At 34.5% G+C, this 21,935-nt stretch overlaps 2 protein-coding genes across 2 annotated transcripts in view; both read right to left on the reverse strand.

The window, feature by feature from the left end:
* Window positions 1–3,001, reverse strand: part of LOC107600781 (CAP-GLY domain containing linker protein 2) — a gene marked incomplete at its 5' end in the record, with an annotated part of 53,635 nt that extends 50,634 nt beyond the window's left edge. Inside the window, one exon of the mRNA XM_016292749.1 lies at window positions 2,944–3,001. Coding sequence (XP_016148235.1) covers window positions 2,944–3,001 — 58 coding nt within the window. The remainder of the gene's footprint in view (window positions 1–2,943) is intronic.
* A 3,054-nt stretch (window positions 3,002–6,055) lies between these two features.
* Window positions 6,056–21,935, reverse strand: part of LOC107600782 (ras GTPase-activating protein 4-like) — a 40,955-nt gene continuing 25,075 nt past the window's right edge. Inside the window, exons 7-20 of the mRNA XM_016292750.1 lie at window positions 21,502–21,592; window positions 16,439–16,556; window positions 15,705–15,858; window positions 15,504–15,568; window positions 14,525–14,637; window positions 13,724–13,916; window positions 11,468–11,605; window positions 11,054–11,198; window positions 10,623–10,795; window positions 9,628–9,765; window positions 9,322–9,457; window positions 7,960–8,080; window positions 7,705–7,763; window positions 6,056–6,624 (exon numbers count right to left, since the gene is read on the reverse strand). Coding sequence (XP_016148236.1) covers window positions 6,497–6,624; window positions 7,705–7,763; window positions 7,960–8,080; window positions 9,322–9,457; window positions 9,628–9,765; window positions 10,623–10,795; window positions 11,054–11,198; window positions 11,468–11,605; window positions 13,724–13,916; window positions 14,525–14,637; window positions 15,504–15,568; window positions 15,705–15,858; window positions 16,439–16,556; window positions 21,502–21,592 — 1,772 coding nt within the window. The 3' untranslated portion in view covers window positions 6,056–6,496. The remainder of the gene's footprint in view (window positions 6,625–7,704; window positions 7,764–7,959; window positions 8,081–9,321; window positions 9,458–9,627; window positions 9,766–10,622; window positions 10,796–11,053; window positions 11,199–11,467; window positions 11,606–13,723; window positions 13,917–14,524; window positions 14,638–15,503; window positions 15,569–15,704; window positions 15,859–16,438; window positions 16,557–21,501; window positions 21,593–21,935) is intronic.

Consider the following 21,935-nt stretch of genomic DNA (forward strand, 5'->3'; position numbering starts at 1 on the left):
TCGAGATCGCGAATCGACAGAAGCTGCGATTGTCATGCATATCTTTCAGTGAAGTACGGTTCTGTGATCAGCAGTAAATCTCCATCCAAAGGCCAGAGGGCGCTCTCGCGCTGAATCGCTACAGTTGAATAAACAGAAGATTCAACTGCTTTCATTGATTCAACGTGACTAATAAACACACGACTACGGCAATATACAGTTTATCTGAGTTCTTATTATTATAATTTTCATTCAAATAAAATATATTTATAATGCAATGCCTTTATCACTGCTTAAATACTATGAAATATGTTGCGTGCCTTATTCTGTGTAAGAAGCCACATCATCTCACAGAAGGATTTATTTCAAACACTCTTTTAATTTTATTAAAATTCTAATATTATTCTTTTAATATTATTTAATTCTAATTTTATTAAATGTGGTATTTTCACATGCTTTCAGATGGAGCAGAATGTACTTCACAGAGCCGTAGTTCCTTGAGAAGCTATGCAAACAGCTGTCATTATCGCGAACGATTTCTTCGATTTCAGAATCGCGCAATAAAATCGTCTGCGATTTTTTTGCGTAACTTGTCAGTGAACTATGGCTATGTGTAGTAAATTCTGCTCCATCTGAAAGCATGTGATGATGATTTCCTGCTGATTACAGAACCGGCTTTTTTAACAAAATGCGCATGACAATCGCATTCGATTAATCTTGCAGCCCTAGTGTCAATGTTTGTATCGTTCGTCAGCTGGAAAAAAAACGTTCTGAAAGTGATTCCAACGATATTGTTTCTCTGTGCCTTTATCGTTATAATTGTGGTGTGGACGTTGCTATTCTTTAATATTGAGAAAGATTTTTAGAACTATATCTTTATAGTTCTTGGTGTGAACGGGGCTTCAGTCTTCTTTTTAAGTCTTGTCATTTTTGAACAATTTAGTGCATTCTTGTTGAATAAAAGTATTAATTTATTAAAAAACAAATCTTACTGACCTCAAACTTTCGAACGCTTGACAATAGCAAAAATGAAACAGAGGTTCTCTGGTTCCATTTCAGTGAAAAAAATGCTCAATTTCAATCAAACCACTTCAGTTCAACTGACAACATTGTGGTGGTGCTTTGATATATGAACCATTGTAGTGTATGATAAACATGGTCATATACCATGATATTTGCATTGTACAATTACCACGGCATCAATTACCTGGGCATTGTGTCCAAAAAAACATTGTAGCATTTCTTAATAACAATCCAGCCAACACAGAGTCTGCAACCATAGAATTAAGGAAAAAATGACACAGATTTCTGCCAAAATGCACACTTGCTTCAATATTTTCATTACTTATCATTAAACAACACTTTGTTCAATGTGTTGTATCACGCTCAAATCCATTTCACACACAAAATCAGAATATATATGTGTTGTTAACTAAAACTATTAAAACAGTTATTTGTTAATTGAAACTGCAATAAAATAAAATATCTAATGAAAAGCTTAATCTAAAAAAAAAAAAAAAACTTTTGAAATACTGCCATGGCTAATAACTCAAATAAAATGTTATGTTTAAGTACTTTGATTTCTAAAACTGAAATAAAAATAAATTTAAGCTAAACTGTTGTAGAAATGTTACCAAAAACTAATATACATTTTTAAAATCACATAATATTACTAATACAAACTAACATTTAAATTAAAACTGAAAATATAAAAAATAAAAGCAAATTCAAAATGTTGATGAATTCTATACTATACATAAAAAGTATATAAATAATATCAAAATAACGCTGGTGCAGAAAAGTGCCTGCAGATTCTGTCTGGGCCTAGTGAAAAGTGATTCCAACGATATTGTTTCTCTGTGCCTTTATCGTTATAATTGTGGTGTGGACGTTGCTATTCTTTAATATTGAGAAAGATTTTTAGAACTATATCTTTATAGTTCTTGGTGTGAACGGGGCTTCAGTCTTCTTTTTAAGTCTTGTCATTTTTGAACAATTTAGTGCATTCTTGTTGAATAAAAGTATTAATTTATTAAAAAACAAATCTTACTGACCTCAAACTTTCGAACGCTTGACAATAGCAAAAATGAAACAGAGGTTCTCTGGTTCCATTTCAGTGAAAAAAATGCTCAATTTCAATCAAACCACTTCAGTTCAACTGACAACATTGTGGTGGTGCTTTGATATATGAACCATTGTAGTGTATGATAAACATGGTCATATACCATGATATTTGCATTGTACAATTACCACGGCATCAATTACCTGGGCATTGTGTCCAAAAAAACATTGTAGCATTTCTTAATAACAATCCAGCCAACACAGAGTCTGCAACCATAGAATTAAGGAAAAAATGACACAGATTTCTGCCAAAATGCACACTTGCTTCAATATTTTCATTACTTATCATTAAACAACACTTTGTTCAATGTGTTGTATCACGCTCAAATCCATTTCACACACAAAATCAGAATATATATGTGTTGTTAACTAAAACTATTAAAACAGTTATTTGTTCATTGAAACTGCAATAAAATAAAATATCTAATGAAAAGCTTAATCTAAAAAAAAAAAAAAAACTTTTGAAATACTGCCATGGCTAATAACTCAAATAAAATGTTATGTTTAAGTACTTTGATTTCTAAAACTGAAATAAAAATAAATTTAAGCTAAACTGTTGTAGAAATGTTACCAAAAACTAATATACATTTTTAAAATCACATAATATTACTAATACAAACTAACATTTAAATTAAAACTGAAAATATAAAAAATAAAAGCAAATTCAAAATGTTGATGAATTCTATACTATACATAAAAAGTATATAAATAATATCAAAATAACGCTGGTGCAGAAAAGTGCCTGCAGATTCTGTCTGGGCCTAGTGAAGGCTAATATGATGAGACAAATCACTGGCTTATGTGGGTCTGGAGGCGAGCGAGGCACAGAAGAAGCTGACTTACTGTCTTTTTGAGCCGCAGGACTGGTTGATGGGCCAGCAGTTGTTCGTCCCACTGGACTCCTCTCTCTCTCTCTCTCTCTCTCTCTCTCTCCCTCTCCCTCTCCCAGACGGATGCGAACAATATGGATGCTGAGCTAAAGCTGGCAGTGAGAGTGGGACAGGATGCGAGGCTCACAGACACCGGCACATTTTAGGAAAGCTCTTTTACAAACAGATGCCTAGAAATGTCCCGAAAGTGTGTCAGTGGTGAGCAAATGGTTGCTGAATAGATGAGGGTCATTAAGCAGGAGGGGTAAAAGCCTTCAGGCAGGGGGGCCGCTTTAGCGATTTCCGATTCGTGAATCGTTCTTTTGAGTCGAATCTTTTGAATCGGGCGAACAAAACTGGTGTTCACGAATCGCACTGATTGGACCGCTTTGAGTCAAATGATAGCAGCGGTAAGTCAATGGCAGTAGGTTTACGACTTGGTTAGCCTGTTTCATAAAAAAAAAAACATACGAACCAGGGCTGCATGGCTTAAGTTAATTGTGTCGCTTCATTTTGTAAGCTGAATTGGCTGTAGCAAATTGAACATTGAGACAAAATTACTGTTACACTCTTTGTAATCAAACTTAACTAATAACATATTAAACATAAATAATCCTTCCTGGCTTTACTGTAACGAGCATGTAGCATATGCCGGGGGACGACAGAGACCATGAAGAATAGTCAGTAGCTACTGAATCGCTTAACCGGTTATTTGAACATAGGCTAATGTTCGAAAGAACCGATTCGCACGAAACGAGTCGGACTTCCTATTACTACAGTTTTGGATACTCTGTTATCTCTACGTTAAGGACTGCAGGCCAAAACAGGCCAAGCTAGTTTTAGCCATATCATTTTTTATACCAGTTACTCTCTACCACCGAATAATGACTTTTTGACACAAACATGAAAGAAGCATGGGCATCCCGGCCGGAAACGCAACAAAAAAGTCCAGCTGCCATGAAATGTATGTATTTCCGGCCATGGATTAAATTATTGAATAAAGACCGCTTGTCCACAACACAGACACGTCATCTGAAGATTCTTAAAATGAAATCAAAATGAAATCAAATAATAATAATACTAATATAAAAAAATACAAAAGGTGCAAAATACAAAAAGGTGTAACCGAGAAGGAAAGATCTTTTACTTAATTTCCATGCCTTTTTTTTATTGATTTGTAGATGCATACAATTCCACAAACATGATCATGAGGAAATTAAAACATGCTTAAAGTACCTTTAAAGTAGGTAAGAAATGTGTCAGAAAAGTAGATTCTGCCATATTACTGAAGTATAACCAACACTTGTCATTGGTCAGTTAATAGGCTAAATTCATCATAACCAAAAATGCATCAACTGACTCCTTGCATGCCATCTTCCCATTTCAAAATAAACATAGTTATTATTCTTATCCTCATACACAACAAAACGCAGAGCTTAGCCGTAATACAAAAAAAAAAAATAAAAAAACACTAATTCTCCAACTAGTGCCTCCTCTTTAGCATGTGAAATAATAGTGCCTGTCTTTAATAGTACAGAAATAATTATGTGTTTCCCTCAAAAGAAAACACTGAGAGAGGAAAACAGACTGAGAGAGGTGGAGAAAAAGCGAAAATAACAGAGAGGGCTGGTCATGTTTCAGATGACTACTGAAGAGAAAACAGGAAGCACATTCTTTCTTGTAAACATAAGGCACCATTTTGACTCTTTAATAACAGGAGCTGTAAATGTAAAATTCTCAAAACAGATAATAACACACTCAAAACAATAACAAGAAGCCTACGCTCTCATAAAAGGTACAAAGCTGTCACTGGGACAATATCATATGGTACAACAGCTAAAATGTAAATCTTTGCACCTTTTTATGCCTAAACGGTTCATATTAGTACTTTAAAAGTAGTATTAGAACATGAAGTGTACATTACTTTTTGAAAGGGTACAGCACCAATGACAGTTTTGTACCTTTTTTCTGAGAATGTAAGAACGAATAATTAATACAAAAAATGATGATGCTTAACTGAATAAAAAAAAATACAAGAAAGAAAGAAAGAAAAAGTGGTCCAAATGTCTTAATAAATAATATAATCAATTCATAATCTATGTTGCCCACATACTGTCACCTGACCTGGTCATATTCAGTGAATATGTTTAATAAATAATTGTTGATATGTCATAACAAGACATCCAAAAAACTTTCTTCCACAGAAAACAAATGAAATATTTTTGCAGAATGGCTTGCAACATGGCTTCATATGACTTTAGGCATTGTCTAAGTGTAGCATGGAGATTCTGGAAAATATCTGGTTTTGTATGGAAGCAAGAAAATCATACAGGTTTAAACATTAGGGGGAGGAAACGATGACAGAATTGTTTTTGTCCCCTCAAGACAAATGAAATATTGTGAATGTATGCAAGTTCAACTACATAGTCGAGGGTTAAAACGAACTTTTCAAACCTCAAAAAAGTCTGAAATAATCCTCTTATAATTTTGCAGTTACGTTAATGCAGGCAGTTCTTAAGAGATTTGTTAATATTTACTAAAAGTTGGTCAATTGCAGCCATAATTAAATATGGCTGCAGAGGAATTTAAAACACCATTCAGAGACGTTCTTGATATCTTCTGGAATTAGCTTTAAAGAGTTTGTGTGTGTGTGTGTGTGTGTGTGTGTGTGTGTGTTCATAAGCACTTCTGTACTGCAAATGAGGCCTGAATTCAGATTATCAATAAGGAACACTGTAATGCCACCTAGTGGAGAAATAATAAACATCACCACCTTTCAGGGGAAAAAAAAGTAATGTCCCCCCACATTTAAAAATGGCAGGAATACACTGTTTTTGTGAAATGCACAATGCATACTTGTTTACAGTTCATATCATAAAAAGACATAACAACAAAACATGACACATACAGACAAGGCATTGAGACAGCAGGAATGGCAGCTTTACATAGTATTCAAATCCAAGAATAAACAAATTCTCCTCTTGCCATCAACCTACAGAATTAAAAAATAAATTAAAAACAAACATCTTTCAAATCTATATAAACATTCTAATAAAACTGATTTAATGAAAAATGACATGCATATCCACGGTGCTTTGTAAAGTCAAAAGCACGTTAAAGAAGGAACAATGCTGATTAGTTGAAATTAATGTTGAAAAAGTTCAAGTTAAAACAATTTAGTTTGAGTGCATGTAAAAGCTGCAGAAATGCCAACAAGACACAGTTTTTGAGTTAGCAACCCACTTGAATCATTGCAGTAAGGTAACACTGTCCTTAATACCAAATATTTCGCAAATACACCACCATTTAACTATCCTTTAATAAAGGGATTGTGATCGCAGCCCTCTAAATATCCATCTATCCACCAAGAATCGGTTCAAAAGTTCAAGAATACAAGAACAAATCCAACTTACTGTACAGTATTTCTTTTCTCATCTATGTGTCAAATAATAGCAGGTTTGAAGCCTGCGTATGTGTAACACTGTGAATTACAGTATGAAATGCAACCAGTTAAAAAGTCCTTTTGTTTACGTTTGTAATTCCAAGAAAACATTTTTATTCTTTGACCTTTCCTCCTCCTCCACCGCGGCATGTGCATCATGTAGGTCTTGGAGAATAGTGAAGAGCTTTGATAGTCCATCTACTTTCTTCTTGTCTGTAAGATCAAAACAGTCCTTTATTTATGAGAAGCTGCCATATGCCAGAGAACAAAGGGCACATGTGAGTGGTGTTTTTACATGGACACTAACCATTCAATAAAAATGAAGAAAGAAAGCAGTGTTGATTTAGCATTATTTACATATTATTATAATATTTATTGATATTTACAATTAGCTTTTATTTTGATTTTTTTTTTATTTTAGTACTTTTTTATTTGTTTTTTTTGTTTAAATATTTCTATTTAGCTTGAATATTATTTATTTTGGTTTTAGTAATTTTAATACTTAAAGGTGACATATCATGAAAATCGGATTTTTTCCATGTTTAAGTGCTATAGTCGGGTCTCCGGGGAATCTACCAAGTAGGAAACATGAAAAAGATTAACCTAGTAAATTATTAGAACGGAGTGTATATTTACACATATCACATCAGAAAGGCATTTATTTTCAATAAAAATGAAGGAAATAATCAACAAGTTGAAAATAAAGTATCGGGTAGGGTTATGGTAGGTGTAGGGAGAGCTTTATTGTCCCAATAAGGTGGCATCCATGTAAATAATATAATTTACACTCAATATGTCATTATTGCATACTGTTTTAGAATGTACTACAATACTGAGGTGCAGATAATTGCCACTATTTGCAATAAGTAGTACACAGTAAACAGCAGAAAATCTTGCTATTCCTAAATAGAATCTATAGCTATTTGCACTTAGTGAACTTAGTTTAGTACTCACATGCCGTGTGACAGCCGCTTTCTGTGCGTGTACTTCCACTCAAAATAGGCATTTTCAAAATGATATAATAAACGATCTGTGGGGTATTTTGAGCTGAAACTTCACAGACACATTCTGGGTACACCTGAGACTTATATTACATCTTGTAAAAAGGGGCATAATAGGCTAATAGGCCTCCTTTAAACTTATTTCAATTGTCAAAGGCAACATTTCTAATTTTCCATTTAAATTTTTATTTCCAATCATTTTTATTTCAGCTTTATTTCAAATACCTAAAATGTTTTGAATAGTTTTAGTTAACGATAACAATACGGAAAGAAAGCAAGCTTGAAAACTTACCTTTTACTGAATCTGCTTCCTTAACTCCTTGCTGCTCTCTCAACTTATAATACTTATCTCTGCAAAGAAGTACAAGACATCGTTTTTAGATGACCGGGACTTATAGCTAATTGACATGGATTTTAGACAAGAATGGAAGGAATTGTATTGTATTTTAGACAGGATTTAGAATTGTAATAAAATTTTGTGTTTGATGTCAATGCTTTCAGCTGACATAAATGTATACACAGGCCTAGTATGTTAATGCTACATTACCGCATGGCATGCTGGACACTACGCAGATGTTGGTAGATGAGCTGAGCCTCCAGATCTGGGTCCAGTGGGTCATACCACTCCTGCAGGGTCACTCCATGCCTGGTTTTATCACAGCCTGGGTCTATGAACAAAGATCTTATCAGTACAGTCTAGTCAGGATTTTTCTTTTAATGAAATATACTTTTATTCAACAAGGACACAATGAATTGATGAAAAGTAATGGTAAAGACATCTGTGACCTTGGACCACAAAAGCATTCATAAGGGTCAATTTATCGAAATTGAGATTTATACATAATCTGAAAGCTGAATATATAGGCTTTCCACTGATGTATGGTTTGTTAGGACAATAGGAAAATATTTGGCTGAGATACAACTTTTTGAAAGTCTGGAATCTGAGGGTGCAAAAAAATCAAAATACTGAGGAAAATTGCCTTTAAAGTTGTCTTAGCAATGCATAATACTAATAAAAAATTAAGTTTTAATATAATTTTACAAAAATATCAGAAATTTACAAAATATCTTCATGGAACATGATCTTTACTTAATATCCTATTGATTTTTGGCATAAAAGAAAAATCAATCATTTTGACCCATACAATGTATTGTTGGCTATTGCTACCAATATACCCGTGCAACTTATGACTTGTTTTGTGGTCCAGGGACACATTTATAATTTTTTATGATATAATATTTCCATTACAAATAAATATTGTTCTTTTAAACGTTCTAATCACCAGATAATCATAAAATAAAATCTATGAGTTTCCACAAACATATTAAGCAGCACAATTGTTTTCAACATTGATAATAGTAAGAAATGTTTCTTGAGCATCAAATCCGCATATTAGAATGATTTCTGAAGGATCACGCGACACTGAAGACACTGAGAGGTGCTAATAATTCAGCTTCACCATCACAGGAATACATTACATATTACAAATTCAAAATATATTAAAATGGGGGAAAACATTTATTAATAATACTTCACAATATTACCTGTTTTACTTTATGTTTCATCCAATAAAAGTATTTTTGGTGAGCAAAACAATCTTACCAACACTCTTAAAAATAAAGGTGCTTCAAAAGGTTCTTCAAGCGATGCCATAGAAGAACCATTTTTGGTTCCACAAAAAAACAGTCAGTCAAAGTTTCTTTAAAGAACCATTTCTTTCTTAGCTTTTTATAATCTGAAGAACCTTCTTTCGCCACAAAGAACCTTTTGTGAAACCGAAAGGTTCTTCAGATGTTAAAGGTTCTTTATGGAACCATTTAGACAAAAGGTTCTTCTATGGCATCCTGAAGCACCTTTATTTTTAAGAGGGAATCCCCCAAAATGTTTGGTTATCAATATCTGCAGTACCTGATTTCTCCTTCTGATGGCAGCAGCTCCATCTGTCTGCTTTATAGATGCCAGGATGATAGCAGCTCATAGTGTTTGTGTTGTGACTGCAGGCTTTCCTCAGAGCTGACAGCCAGTGATTCAACTCATTTACACTCTACAGCCACCAAGAGAGAAAAGGGTATGAAACAATGAGATATCAAATAACCCTTTTGAGGTTTTTCAGGGCTCATTCTTATAAGCTCACCAACAACAAACAAATATCTGAGTCAGTGTCTATGAATAGCCACATCCTCGATTTATTTGTGAATTCAGTGCAACACTAACTTTGCAGTCGAGGTACAGGGTCTCCTGCAGGCCAGAATCTTCACTTGAGATGATCTGCATGACGTTGGCACTGCCGAAGCACTTCTCCTCCACCTTCTCTACCGCCCGGATCTTTGGCAGCGAAATAGACGAGCTCTTCTGCAGATTCACAGACCAGAGTCTGCTTAATTTATCTTAGATACTGTATACTGTATATGGGTGTTCCTATAGACACTTTTGGTCCCTTTTAGGGAAAAAAACCCTCTTCATCTCAAGTATGCTCCTACACTGTAACCAGGCACACTAACATTCGAAAAACCGTTGGTTGTGATGTAAATAATGCAGAATATTTGAGGGACATTATTAATTTGTACTAAATTCATATGAAATATTTTGAAATAATATTGAAATAGTTTATTTCATGATTATTATTGTTAACAAACTATTGAAAACATTTTAGTTAATTGAAAGAAAGCTGAAGTAAACTAAAATATAAATATTAGATGAAAAATGGAATTCATCTAATATTTATATTTTGTTGAATTTAGATTTAGATTTTATTTATATTTAGAAATATTGCCTTTGGACCTCACTGAAATAAGTTTAAGGGGAAGCAAATAAATAAACCGGAAATAAATCAAAACTGAAACAAAAATAAATTAAATATAAATAGTAATATTTACAAAATAATAATTAAAAAATGACAAAAGCACAAAACACAATTACTAAAAATGAAACTAAAATTTAAATAAAAATGTGAAAATATAAAATAAATGCTAATTCAAAATATTAATAAAACTATAACAGCATAAATATGAGTAGTGTAGAATGTAATAGTTTAAAAAATTGTAATGATAAAATAATATTTAATTGTTATTATGGATTTTATTATTTTACGATCAGACCTATACATAAAAGTTATTTGTAAGTAAAATATAAAAAAAACATCCATTACGAGCCAGGAGTAATGTTGATCTCATAATAATAATAATAATAATGAATATTTTGCTGCTCACTTTAGAGTGCTGCGTCCGCGAGTACGACAGAGTGTCTTTATTGAGTGTGACATAGTACTTCTTAAAGGGTGATGTCATGGGCATGCACTTGTCCTTGGTCCTGTGAAGGAAGAGGAAGCCTTCTTTCTCCATAGTGCCACACTGGAGACTCATTCGTGTCTGAAGCTCAAGATCTGTTTTAAAAATAAAGCAAACAAGAGAGAGAGAGCAAGAGAAGTGAATAAAATTAGAGTCTTGACTATCATCTCCATCTCTTAAGGGTCTGTTCATTTTTGGATGATCTACACAATTAAACTTGCAGCTCCAACAAGAAAATACAATGGAGCTTATTAGCTAAAGATTGATCAGATATGACAGGTATGAATGAGTCTCCGGCCAAGCACCGGGATCCACTCAATTTTTCATCTGATGACTAATTTAGCGCAGCTCACCCTCTGACTCATGACAGTTGACCAGTTTAGTGATGAAATCTTTGAGTTGGGTGATGCCTTGCTGTATGGCTGGCTGCAAGCAGACCATCCATGGCTCTTTAGAGCAGCATGCAAGAGTGTCCATATTCCCAATGGTCTGCACGGCCTGAGGAAACACACGAGGCAGTCACAATGACGTAAGACGGAATATGTTAACCGTAATGAGCTCTATGAATGTTCTGAAGTCATAATCCGTGACTATACTGTGACCTAAATAGTGGATGTTATTGCAGAAGTGAGTGCAACATGTATCCTCCACTAACTGAAAGGATCTGAGCTTGATTTGTGTTATATTAAAGTGACATAAAAGCTGGACAATGTGACTATGTAGATATGTTACTGTAGATATGTAGTAGATATGTAAAAGAATCATACTTTGGCAAGTAGCAGAAGTGTGCGGCTGGTACGGGCATCAGCATGTTTCTCTCGAAGGTGAAATAGTTTTGGGGACATAATGGCAGGGGAGATGAACCGCAGGCACAGGAAGCTGGTCACAGCAATGAACTTCACCTTCTGAGGAAACATATACAAACAGGTCATGAAAGTAGCTTAAATATATTTCCAGAGACTTTTTTTTAACCTTTTTAAACGTATGTGTGATCTTTCATGTCAAATCTTTTAATTTATTCAATAAATAAATTAAAAGAACATAGACTTGAACATAGACTTGAACATAGACTTGAAAGTGCACTATTCAAACTTAAAGGCACAATATGTAAAATTGTTTTATTAAAATATCCAAAAACCACTAGAACAGTGTTATATATTTTGCTGACTTGTGTACTTACATTATTCCAAATGTTTCGAAGAATGTTTAAATCCAGAGAAATAAGCTATTTGAACTAGTGACACGGACCGTGTCCATAGTGTCATTGTGTCGCTTACTAATGACGTCATAACCCCTCGATTTCCGGGTTTGTTTTGTAGAAAATATGGAAACACCAAAGATGCTTTAATATGTTGTGCGTTTTAATAGACCGGTGACGACTGCACAGAGTAGCATTATAACAGAACTTTCAAATGCTTTTCCCCACATACGCACGACCGGAAGGAGCAGAAGCAGTCGACTGTGGCATAATAAAAGCTCCGCTGCTTTCGAGCCGTGTGTCACGCTCGTTCAGCGGCCTCGTTTTGCTTTGATGGCTTTCAGCCTCTCCCTGCTTCATTATACTACGTTAATAAATCATTAGCTCATCCATGAACATGATTTCTGCCCGAGTCCCGTCGGACTCCATCGGCTGTGGGGATGAAGACAACAACTCCCATGATTCCACACTCAGTCACCGCATCATCAAACTACGCCTTTGTTTCTTTGAATTTATTTTGAATACACTCCCTCTAGCGGCGAAAAATTACATATTGTGCCTTTAAATTGTTATAATTCATGAACGATTTTGAATACAGACGTAAGGTTGGGTCTCTTTTTAAAGAAGACAATTAGCAGATTTTTGCAGAAGTGAAATCATTTAAAAAAAATTTAAAGTAAAAGAAAAGTTATAGAAGTTTAATTTTACTGTAAAGAAAATGCACTGTACTATTTTTATTTTATTTTATATAAAATACATATTTGACAAAATAGGTTTTAATCCAAATTTGGCATAAAATTAAAGCCATATGTCTAAATAAGTTGTGTTCCAAATTTGAAGTTGATATAAAAAAAATTGAGGTTACTATGCAATTTTGTTTAGGCGTTATACCACAAATAGCCACCAAGTGCCATCCAAACTCCATTGAATTTTTTTGATACATTTTTCTGTCACAAATGTATACATTTCTCTCTCAGTATTACTCCTATCATACCAAATATGGAATCTTGAGGCTCAGACCTTTCCGACGATATGTATTTTGTCAAGATTCTAAAAAGTTTTGATTCCAAAAGACCGTAATACATTTTGTAATATGACACACCTAAGGGGGAGGAGCCCGCTAAAAGATTTTAAAGTACCATTTCTATTTTCCCAAGATGAATTTTGAGGTTTTAAGCTTTCAAATGATATATAATATATGATGATTACTAAAACATGTGATAGGAAAAAAAGGAAACAAATAGAATTTTTGTCACAAAGGTCAGAGCTCCTGTTATGGTGTATATGTTTTGAGGTGCACTCTTGTCATAAATTAATCTATTACTGCTCCTACATAATTTTTAACAACAAACAGTGTTTGTTTAGGAGTCTTAGACCTTTCCAACGATATATAGTTTGTCATGATTAGCTTTGGATTTAATTGTAATATATTGAAGTAAACTTAGGTGTTCTGCTAGCGGGACGGTGAGAGTTAAGGGGTTAAACAACATGAGGATGAGCAAATTATGACAAAAAAAATCATGTTTGTGTGAACTATCCTTTAATGTCTCATTTTAAAATGGTACTGTGACGAACTATATGAACTGTGTTACAGGTACAAAATAGTCAAAGTAGTCCACCCATAAATCTGCATTATATTCTAGTAAGGCCTGTCATCAGTGTAAGCCAATGGAATTTTTGGGGCAAAAATGGACAACTAAATCAACTGAAATTTGGACATATTTACATTTTTAGTGAAATGTCAGGACTCTAGGACACACCATGAGAACCCATACTGTTCCAGGTGAACTTTTAAGTATAATTTTTGAAAATGTATGTGACTGACCCGGTACTCTGGGTCAGGGAAGCGTTCCTGAACCCTGAGGTAGAGTTGATGGAAAACCTGGCAGATGAGCAGGGGGCAGTAGGAGGCCGACTGTAGGATGGAGGTAAGAAGCTCAGACAGGTACGACTGCAGGAGGCTGGAGCTCTGCTGAATAATATCAGACTCAGTCTGCTGACGGTGCAAACCTGCACACCTATAATACCAAAAGACCCAGGAACAATTCAGAGTAAATGACCTTTACAAACCATGAAAGGTCTAATTGGAAGTAGGAGTCATCAAATTTGTTTTTGTCCTACCCTGCCTCTTTCAGTTCTACTTTACTTGGGTCCAATTCTACATATTTCTTTTCTTCAAAGATTCGGTTTATTATTGGGCCCAGAATCCTGTGCAGATATTGCATCCCAGCCACCTGCCGTGAGAGAATGAAGACAAAGGTGCCTTTGTGTAATATTGCATATAATCACATTATGGAAACTGCTGGAATAAAATATAATAAAACAGCAAGAGGATTAAGCTGGAATAGATCTGCAACACAGCAAAAATGATGCTTAATTTAACATGAAATTCAAATTAACATATTTACTGATTCATGTTTGTCTTTACAAACTTTTCTCAAAATAGACAGGTACGACTGCAGGAGGCTGGAGCTCTGCTGAATAATATCAGACTCAGTCTGCTGACGGTGCAAACCTGCACACCTATAATACCAAAAGACCCAGGAACAATTCAGAGTAAATGACCTTTACAAACCACGAAAGGTCTAATTGGAAGTAGGAGTCATCAAATTTGTTTTTGTCCTACCCTGCCTCTTTCAGTTCTACTTTACTTGGGTCCAATTCTACATATTTCTTTTCTTCAAAGATTCGGTTTATTATTGGGCCCAGAAGCCTGTGCAGATATTGCATCCCAGCCACCTGCCGTGAGAGAATGAAGACAAAGGTGCCTTTGTGTAATATTGCATATAATCACATTATGGAAACTGCTGGAATAAAATATAATAAAACAGCAAGAGGATTAAGCTGGAATAGATCTGCAACACAGCAAAAATGATGCTTAATTTAACATGAAATTCAAATTAACATATTTACTGATTCATGTTTGTCTTTACAAACTTTTCTCAAAATGTGGGCAGTTCTTAGCTACAATCAGACTTCATGCTGTAAGTCAAAAGTCTGGATTTCATATTCAATTTAAATCAGTTAAAAAATGTCAGCATAATTATTATACATTCGACACATATTAGGGCGATCAGACTTCCTTGTTTTGGGGACAGTCCTGGTTTTTGACACATAACACGGCTTGAACAGGGAGTGGGACTGTTTTACACAGCATTTTAAACATTCCCGAAAGTTCAAAATAATAAGTCTACTTAGGGGTAGTAAAGATTAATTTCCAAAAGCACAAACATTCAACAACATTTGAAAAGTTTAAAAAAGGTTACTGTATACTGTATACTGTATAAAGGTTACTGTATACAGTAAATTCACAATTTGTGAAAATAAAAATATAATACAATTTGAAAATGTTAGATTGTGACATTTTTTGTTAAATTTCATATTTTTGTTGAACTAGTTTTGGTCAGTTTGATACACAAAAAAATTATAATAATTATTATTAATAATAATAGTCAAACCACAACAATTAAAAAAATATTGCACATGTTTTTAATTCATAGATCATATCAAATTCAACAAAATTCTGTTGTTATTTTTTTTACCACTGAACTAGGATTTCCCTGGTTTAAGAAATCATGTGGATTATATTATATAAGCATTTTTACCTTCAAAAATGATTCCATAGACTTGGATGCTAATGAATTACTGCGGAATAGTGTGTTGGGTTCAGCTGAAGAAAAACAAAGAAAATCATAGCATCAATAGCACGACACTGCACATGGGACTTAGAAAGCTCCTTACCAGTATGGGTGCTACTAAAATAAACAGGTAATTCACATGTATATGTTTCGTGTTTGTTTGCTTACTAGTCTTTTCCAGCTCCAGTTTGAACAGAACATCCAAAAACTCCTTGACAAGCCCTTGACACAAAAACAGCTTCACTAGATTATTAGCTACTTCCTGTCTGCTCTCTGCTGTAGTGGTCTCATCAATCAGCATGATGAAATCAGGCCAGTTGCCCTACAATTAACACAGTCATTTCAGTCACAAATGAGGTTATGCTTAAAATTAACTTAAGATATACACAATGCAACACTGTGAGCTAAAACCATAACACATTATCTACAAAAAACATGCTTGCTTGATTGCTTGTTCTACTGTGCAACATTTTAAAGGTACAGTACACCCCAAAAAAGAAAATTCAATGGTCCTTTCCTCATCCTCGTGTTGTTCAAAACCAGTATGACTTTGGAACACAAAAGGTACAGAAATGAGCAGATAGAAAAATGTACCATATATTTCCTTCTGTGATCCACAGAAAGAAAAAAGCCATTGACGTTCGGAACAACATACTGTAAGTGCGAGTAAATGATGTGAGAATTTTTGGGTGACCTGTCCCTTTAACATGAGCAGGCATGAATAAAGTATCCATCGCATGCATACAAATGAGATCAGATAACAACGAGTGCCACATTTCACAATCCATACACCAAATTATGTCTTGTTATCTTGTTACGAGGAATATGCCATGTGAATTTAAGAGATAATGCACAGGCATATTCCCTGAGATAAGGTTCAGTCCAAATGGCATCAGACTCACGTTGAGCTGAGAGCCGACCGACTGGCTGAGTAGCTCTGTGAGTGGCTTGTAATGGCTGGATGGCAACACAACCTCGTCTCGAAGCCTTAGCTGCAGACGCAGAGAACCCAGAGTTCCTCTAGGAGAGAATGAGAGAATCGCAGCAATACTAAATTATGTTACTGACATATAGTGTCTTCACTTTTTGGATTAATATGTGATTTTAATGTTTGATTGATGAAAAAACAGTGAAAAAAATATAATTAACCTTTAGTTTCACCTAAGAAAACATTCTGTGAGGGCTTACTCATAATGAAAAAACACAGTGAAACCTTTCCAGGAACTAAAGCTCAGCATGGCAGACAAACAATACTACCCAGAATGACTCCATTAAGGACACTGTTTTGTTCAGTGATACATAAAAAAGCCTAACAGTAAATGTTATTACTGTGAATGTGGGTGGCTGTGTTTTCTAGCTCTGCCATGATGGAACAGAAAATGAGGACACCGTGGCAGCCCAACTGAAAAACACAATATTGCGGCAAGCATTTGAAGACAATTTGGCTTTAGAAATGTATGTTTCACACTAAAGTAAAAATGGCACTCGGTTTATGCAGACCGCAGCCGCACAATCCTCAAAACAAGCTTGCAAACCTACTGCCCACGTAGGTGGCATCCAAATCACCATAAAAACTCTTGAAACACTTTATAAGCAGAACACGGCAAACCACACTAAAAACACTCCACAGGGAAGACATGAGTCTCATTTAATTTCAAAAGACTTTGACTTTAGCATGATGATAAGGTTATGGTGAAACATTCTAACATACACAGTTCACACAAATATTAGGTAACAGGAAAATAATCTGTTTTGAATTTATATATTTAATTGATTTTGGAGTAATATTAATATATTTCAACCATGACAACTCTCAACTCTCAAGTTGTAGCACGTTAATGGATATGTCTTGACAGACTAAATCTGCTACACACACTGCTGTAGAGCAAATGGACTTGCTACTGCCAACAGATGCACAGACATGCTGCTGTGAAAATGTAAAATATGCTGCTGCATGAATAGGCATATATAAATTCCATCGCAGATCTAGATAGGTGGAGCTAGGGGAGGTGGAGGGTTTCAGAGGAACTTTGATGCACTCGATTTCAGCGAATACTGAACAAGACTATTTAAATGTTGAATAAGGAATCTCATTGGCTGCATAATCAGCAGAGGCCAATCAGCGTGTGCCATGTAGTAAATAATGTAATTGCTGTCACATTGCATGTGAAGGACCTATGAGCCTGCACCGTCTAGAGCCTCATGACTGAACTAGATATTTGAACTATTTTATGAATACTACTACTAATATATTTATTTAAACAATTATTAATAGCATGGACTTTGCAATAAACGGTAATATTAAGTTTATTATTAAATTAAAATAAACAGAATATGTATTTCTAATTATCATTTTGTTGGTCTCATCCAAAATCTTGGAATTCTTTGGATTTCTTTTCTATGCTGCATTAAGAAGTTATTTCAGAAAGCGCCATAATTAAAGAGATGTCAAAATAAATTTTGGGGTGAACTATCCTTTTAAGTTGCCTACATTTTTGAACATTTTTATAGGCCTATGATGACTTAATATATTGCCTCCGCACAGCACACAAGGTTTCAGTCTGTTGAGCATCAGCATTTTGTTTTCACACCAAACAAGCAGAAACTGATGCTCTGTTTACTTAACCACAGTTATATGTATTTTGAACAGCATAATTAGTGCTTTCATAGTGTAAATAGTATTGTGACCTATTTTCTCTTTGATTGCTCTACATGTAGAACTCACAAACCACAAAGAAGTTTGCAAGTGTGGCACCTGCTTAATTGACAAAGGGTCCAAGGTACAAGAAGGGACAGAAAATGTCAGAAGCCCTGGAGAAAGGGGTCTAAAAATATCCAATCTGTTATAGTCTCCTCTTGGGGTGAAATTTATCCCAGGCCCATTAAATCAAGATACTGCTATAATGAATGAGCAAATTACTCAAGACTTCAAATAAAGGTTTATCTTTAAAGGGATAGTTCACCCAAAAATAACTTTTCTGTCATTATTTGACGAGAAATCCCATAGTATTTTCAATTTGGGTAAACTGCTTTTATCACATTGATTCATAAAACACTCCACACTGAAATGTGGCACACAAACTGTTAAAAATGGACTGGAATTATCTAACATTTCCTCTTATTTATTTATTTTTATTTTTTCAAAATATTAAGAAAACTAGATTTGTCATTATATGACCCTCTCAAAGCTTTGTTTTTTCCAAATAGCATTAATATTTTGTAACTTGCACATGCAGTCACTCCATACACCACATGCTCTCTCACTGTAAAGATGGGTAATACTCAAGGGATGAGTATGTGTGTGTGTGGTGAGTGCCGCCATAACAGCCAGTCACTGAACAGCAGGCAACAGATGGTAGGCCGTCAAAAATCCAATCAGGAAGAAGATGGTGAGGGAGTGAAGAGAGAAGAAAGAGAAAATAAACAAAAACAACAACAGCTTGATTTGTTCACTGAGATGAGAGCGGATCACCCAAGGGGAGCCAGAGATTATAGAAGCTTAACGGGAAACTTTTCATCAGGATGACATCAGAATGAAAAAACCTTCCTAAGAAAAATCACAAATAACATCAGGGACATCACAACGAAGCATGAAAAATAAGTTAATACGTTCAAAATAAAAAATAAGTTAATAACAATGTCTTAGATGATGCAAATATATACAGGGCCATGATGACTCAGAGACATGATTATCAAACAATGCTTCTTTTTTGCTATTGCATGTGTGAAAAAAACCCTACAGTCAAATAATCATTTGTTCAGGATTGGCTGTGACATTTTAATTCCCATCTTGTTTTTTAAATCTGGTCAGAGGAGGAAAAAGTAAAAACTGTTTAGCAGGAACAGATGGTCATACATCAGCATATTCAAAGCAGCCTAAACCTGCCAATTTTGAAAACAAAATTGTGATAACATATTTTATAATATAGTTTAACATTCTTCAAATATAGCTTTTTGGTTTACCAAGGAACTGGTGATATCAATTTAATATTACAGCAGTCATTTCAATGTTCTTGAGTCTTCTATATTAAATAGTTCATGTAAAGTTTACAGACATAAATTACCATTAAAATATTGGTCTTACTGGTGTTTTTTTTTTTTTTTTTTAAAGAGTTGAATACTTTTATTCAGCAAAGATGCTTTAAATTGTAGAACTGCACAACTGATAATAATATTTTCATTTTTTCATTTTATTTCGAACAAAGCACGATATAAAACAAAATATATAAACACAACAAATATGTTGCAGCACCAAAGAAAAACCACATCCCAAAGACGTTATAACAAATGTCCGAAAAGGAGCAGGATGAAGCAAAAGCTTATTATTTTTCCCACCCCGTATACAATTCCATATCGTTCCAGTATATCTTTTAATATATTACATCTTCATATTTTTATATTATCTTCGTATCTTTATATTTTTATATATTCCTTACAAAATAACAAATCCACAATAACTTAAGCACCAACCAAATGGTTTTTATCCAAAACAACCAGTCAGCCCACAATCACCCATCCTAATGCAATCAACATTATTTCTCCATAATAAGAAATGTTTCTTGAACAGCAAATCAGCATATTAGAATGAGTTCTGGAGGATCATGTGACACTGAAGACTGGAGAAATTATGCAAAAAAAATGGCTTTGAAATCACAGGAATAATATATATGTTAAAATAAAATAGAAAACAAGTATTTTGAAATTGTCATAATATTTCACAATCTTACTGTTTTTGGTCAAATAAATGCAGCATTAGAAATGTCTTTCAAAAACATTAAAATAATCGTACCAACCCCAAACTTTTAAACAGTGGTGTAGATTAACATCCATTATTAAAAAATCTGTTATTGTAAGGGCCCAAGGCCCTTTTAATAGCTCCAAAATTTAAGATTAAAGTATCATATTAAAACTCCAAAATTTAAAGGCTAAGGTTCATATGAAGTTATTTCAAAAGTCCATCAAAATGTTACATTAGTTTTGGGTTAGTGTTTCTATAATATCTGTCAAATTGGTTTATATTAGGTCAGAACAGGGCCGTTTCTAGGCATAGGCAAGCTAGGCGGTCGCCTAGGGCGCCACCAGCTGAAGGGGCGCCAATGAGCGCACGTACTGGCACTTTTAGCAGGGTTGTGATAAAGAGTGGCACGGTCACCCTGAGATATGACTGCCGCCCCCACTGGATCCCCCAACATTATTGGGCTAGAGTACTGTCAATCTGACGACGCCTGTATGCCACTAGATCAGAGTGCTGTCAATTGCTGCCTGATTGTTGCATGCTAAGTTTGCATTTGGAGCGCTCAATAACGCCGTTAGATCAGTGGGCTCTGTCAGTGCTTTGGCAAGGTAACACTTTTTTTTTCTTCCATGCAATAAAACTAAGTTCAAAGGCCAATTTAAAATATTTGTACAGTAAATAAAGTGCACAAAATCAGTATTTTGTTTAGGCAGTATTTGTGGCACATTTGTCCAAATATTTGTGTCAGATTTGTCCAAAAGTTGTGCGTTTTTTGCGCCAATGCATTGTTAAAGAATCAGCATGTCATGTAATATTCCCATATAAACTTTAACGTCCAATTAAAAAATATTTGTATAGTAAAATTCGCTAATTCATGAGCGAGCAAACGAACAGAAAAAAATCCGAGGATTTAGCCAGGGAAAGGATTAGTACTTCCTGTCAACACATGGACCCGAACACACAAGCGTAACACTGCGAAAGCCTGGGAAGAGTGCGTAACAATCCTCCAATGTTAGCTCAGACTAATTCCCAGGGAAGTTGCACTTTCTTTCTTTTTTTTGCACGAAAGTATAGTTTTGTTATCCATTATATTTTATTGTCCTTCTGCCAATTGCTTAATGTGCTCTGCCACAGGCAACCATTAAAGGTGAATATTTGTTGCTGTGGCAACCAATGTTCAAGGTTTGCTTAGGCGGTGTGTATATTTGCCACAATTCCAAATACACTCACTCATATTCACTGTGTTTGGATTTGTCAGGCCCCAAGCGAAACCAGCCCTCCTCTTGCTGGGCAGACTGAAGCTTGTTGATGTTGAACAATATACTGTATATATATGAAGAGTTCAGATGCAAAAGCATCTAAGTGCTGTTTGAAATTTAGTTCTAAAATGCATTTTTTTATGCTTATGTCCAGTTATTTCACTTTAATGACAAAGAAAAGATCATATTTGTTGCCATTAAAGTGAAATTACTGAACCTACACATAGGAGCCTGATAAAAATACTAATTTTAGAAGAACATTTAAAACAGCACTTAGAGGCTTTTGCATCTGAACTCTTCAAACAGTGGTGTGAAAAAGTGTTGGCCCCCTTCCTGATTTCTTATTTTTTTGCATGTTTGTCACACTTTAATGTTTCAGATCATCAAACAAATTTAAATATTAGT

The sequence above is a fragment of the Sinocyclocheilus grahami genome, unplaced genomic scaffold, assembly GCF_001515645.1.
Source record: "Sinocyclocheilus grahami isolate Dianchi unplaced genomic scaffold, SAMN03320097.WGS_v1.1 scaffold291.1, whole genome shotgun sequence".
Classification (NCBI taxonomy): Eukaryota; Metazoa; Chordata; class Actinopteri; order Cypriniformes; family Cyprinidae; genus Sinocyclocheilus; species Sinocyclocheilus grahami.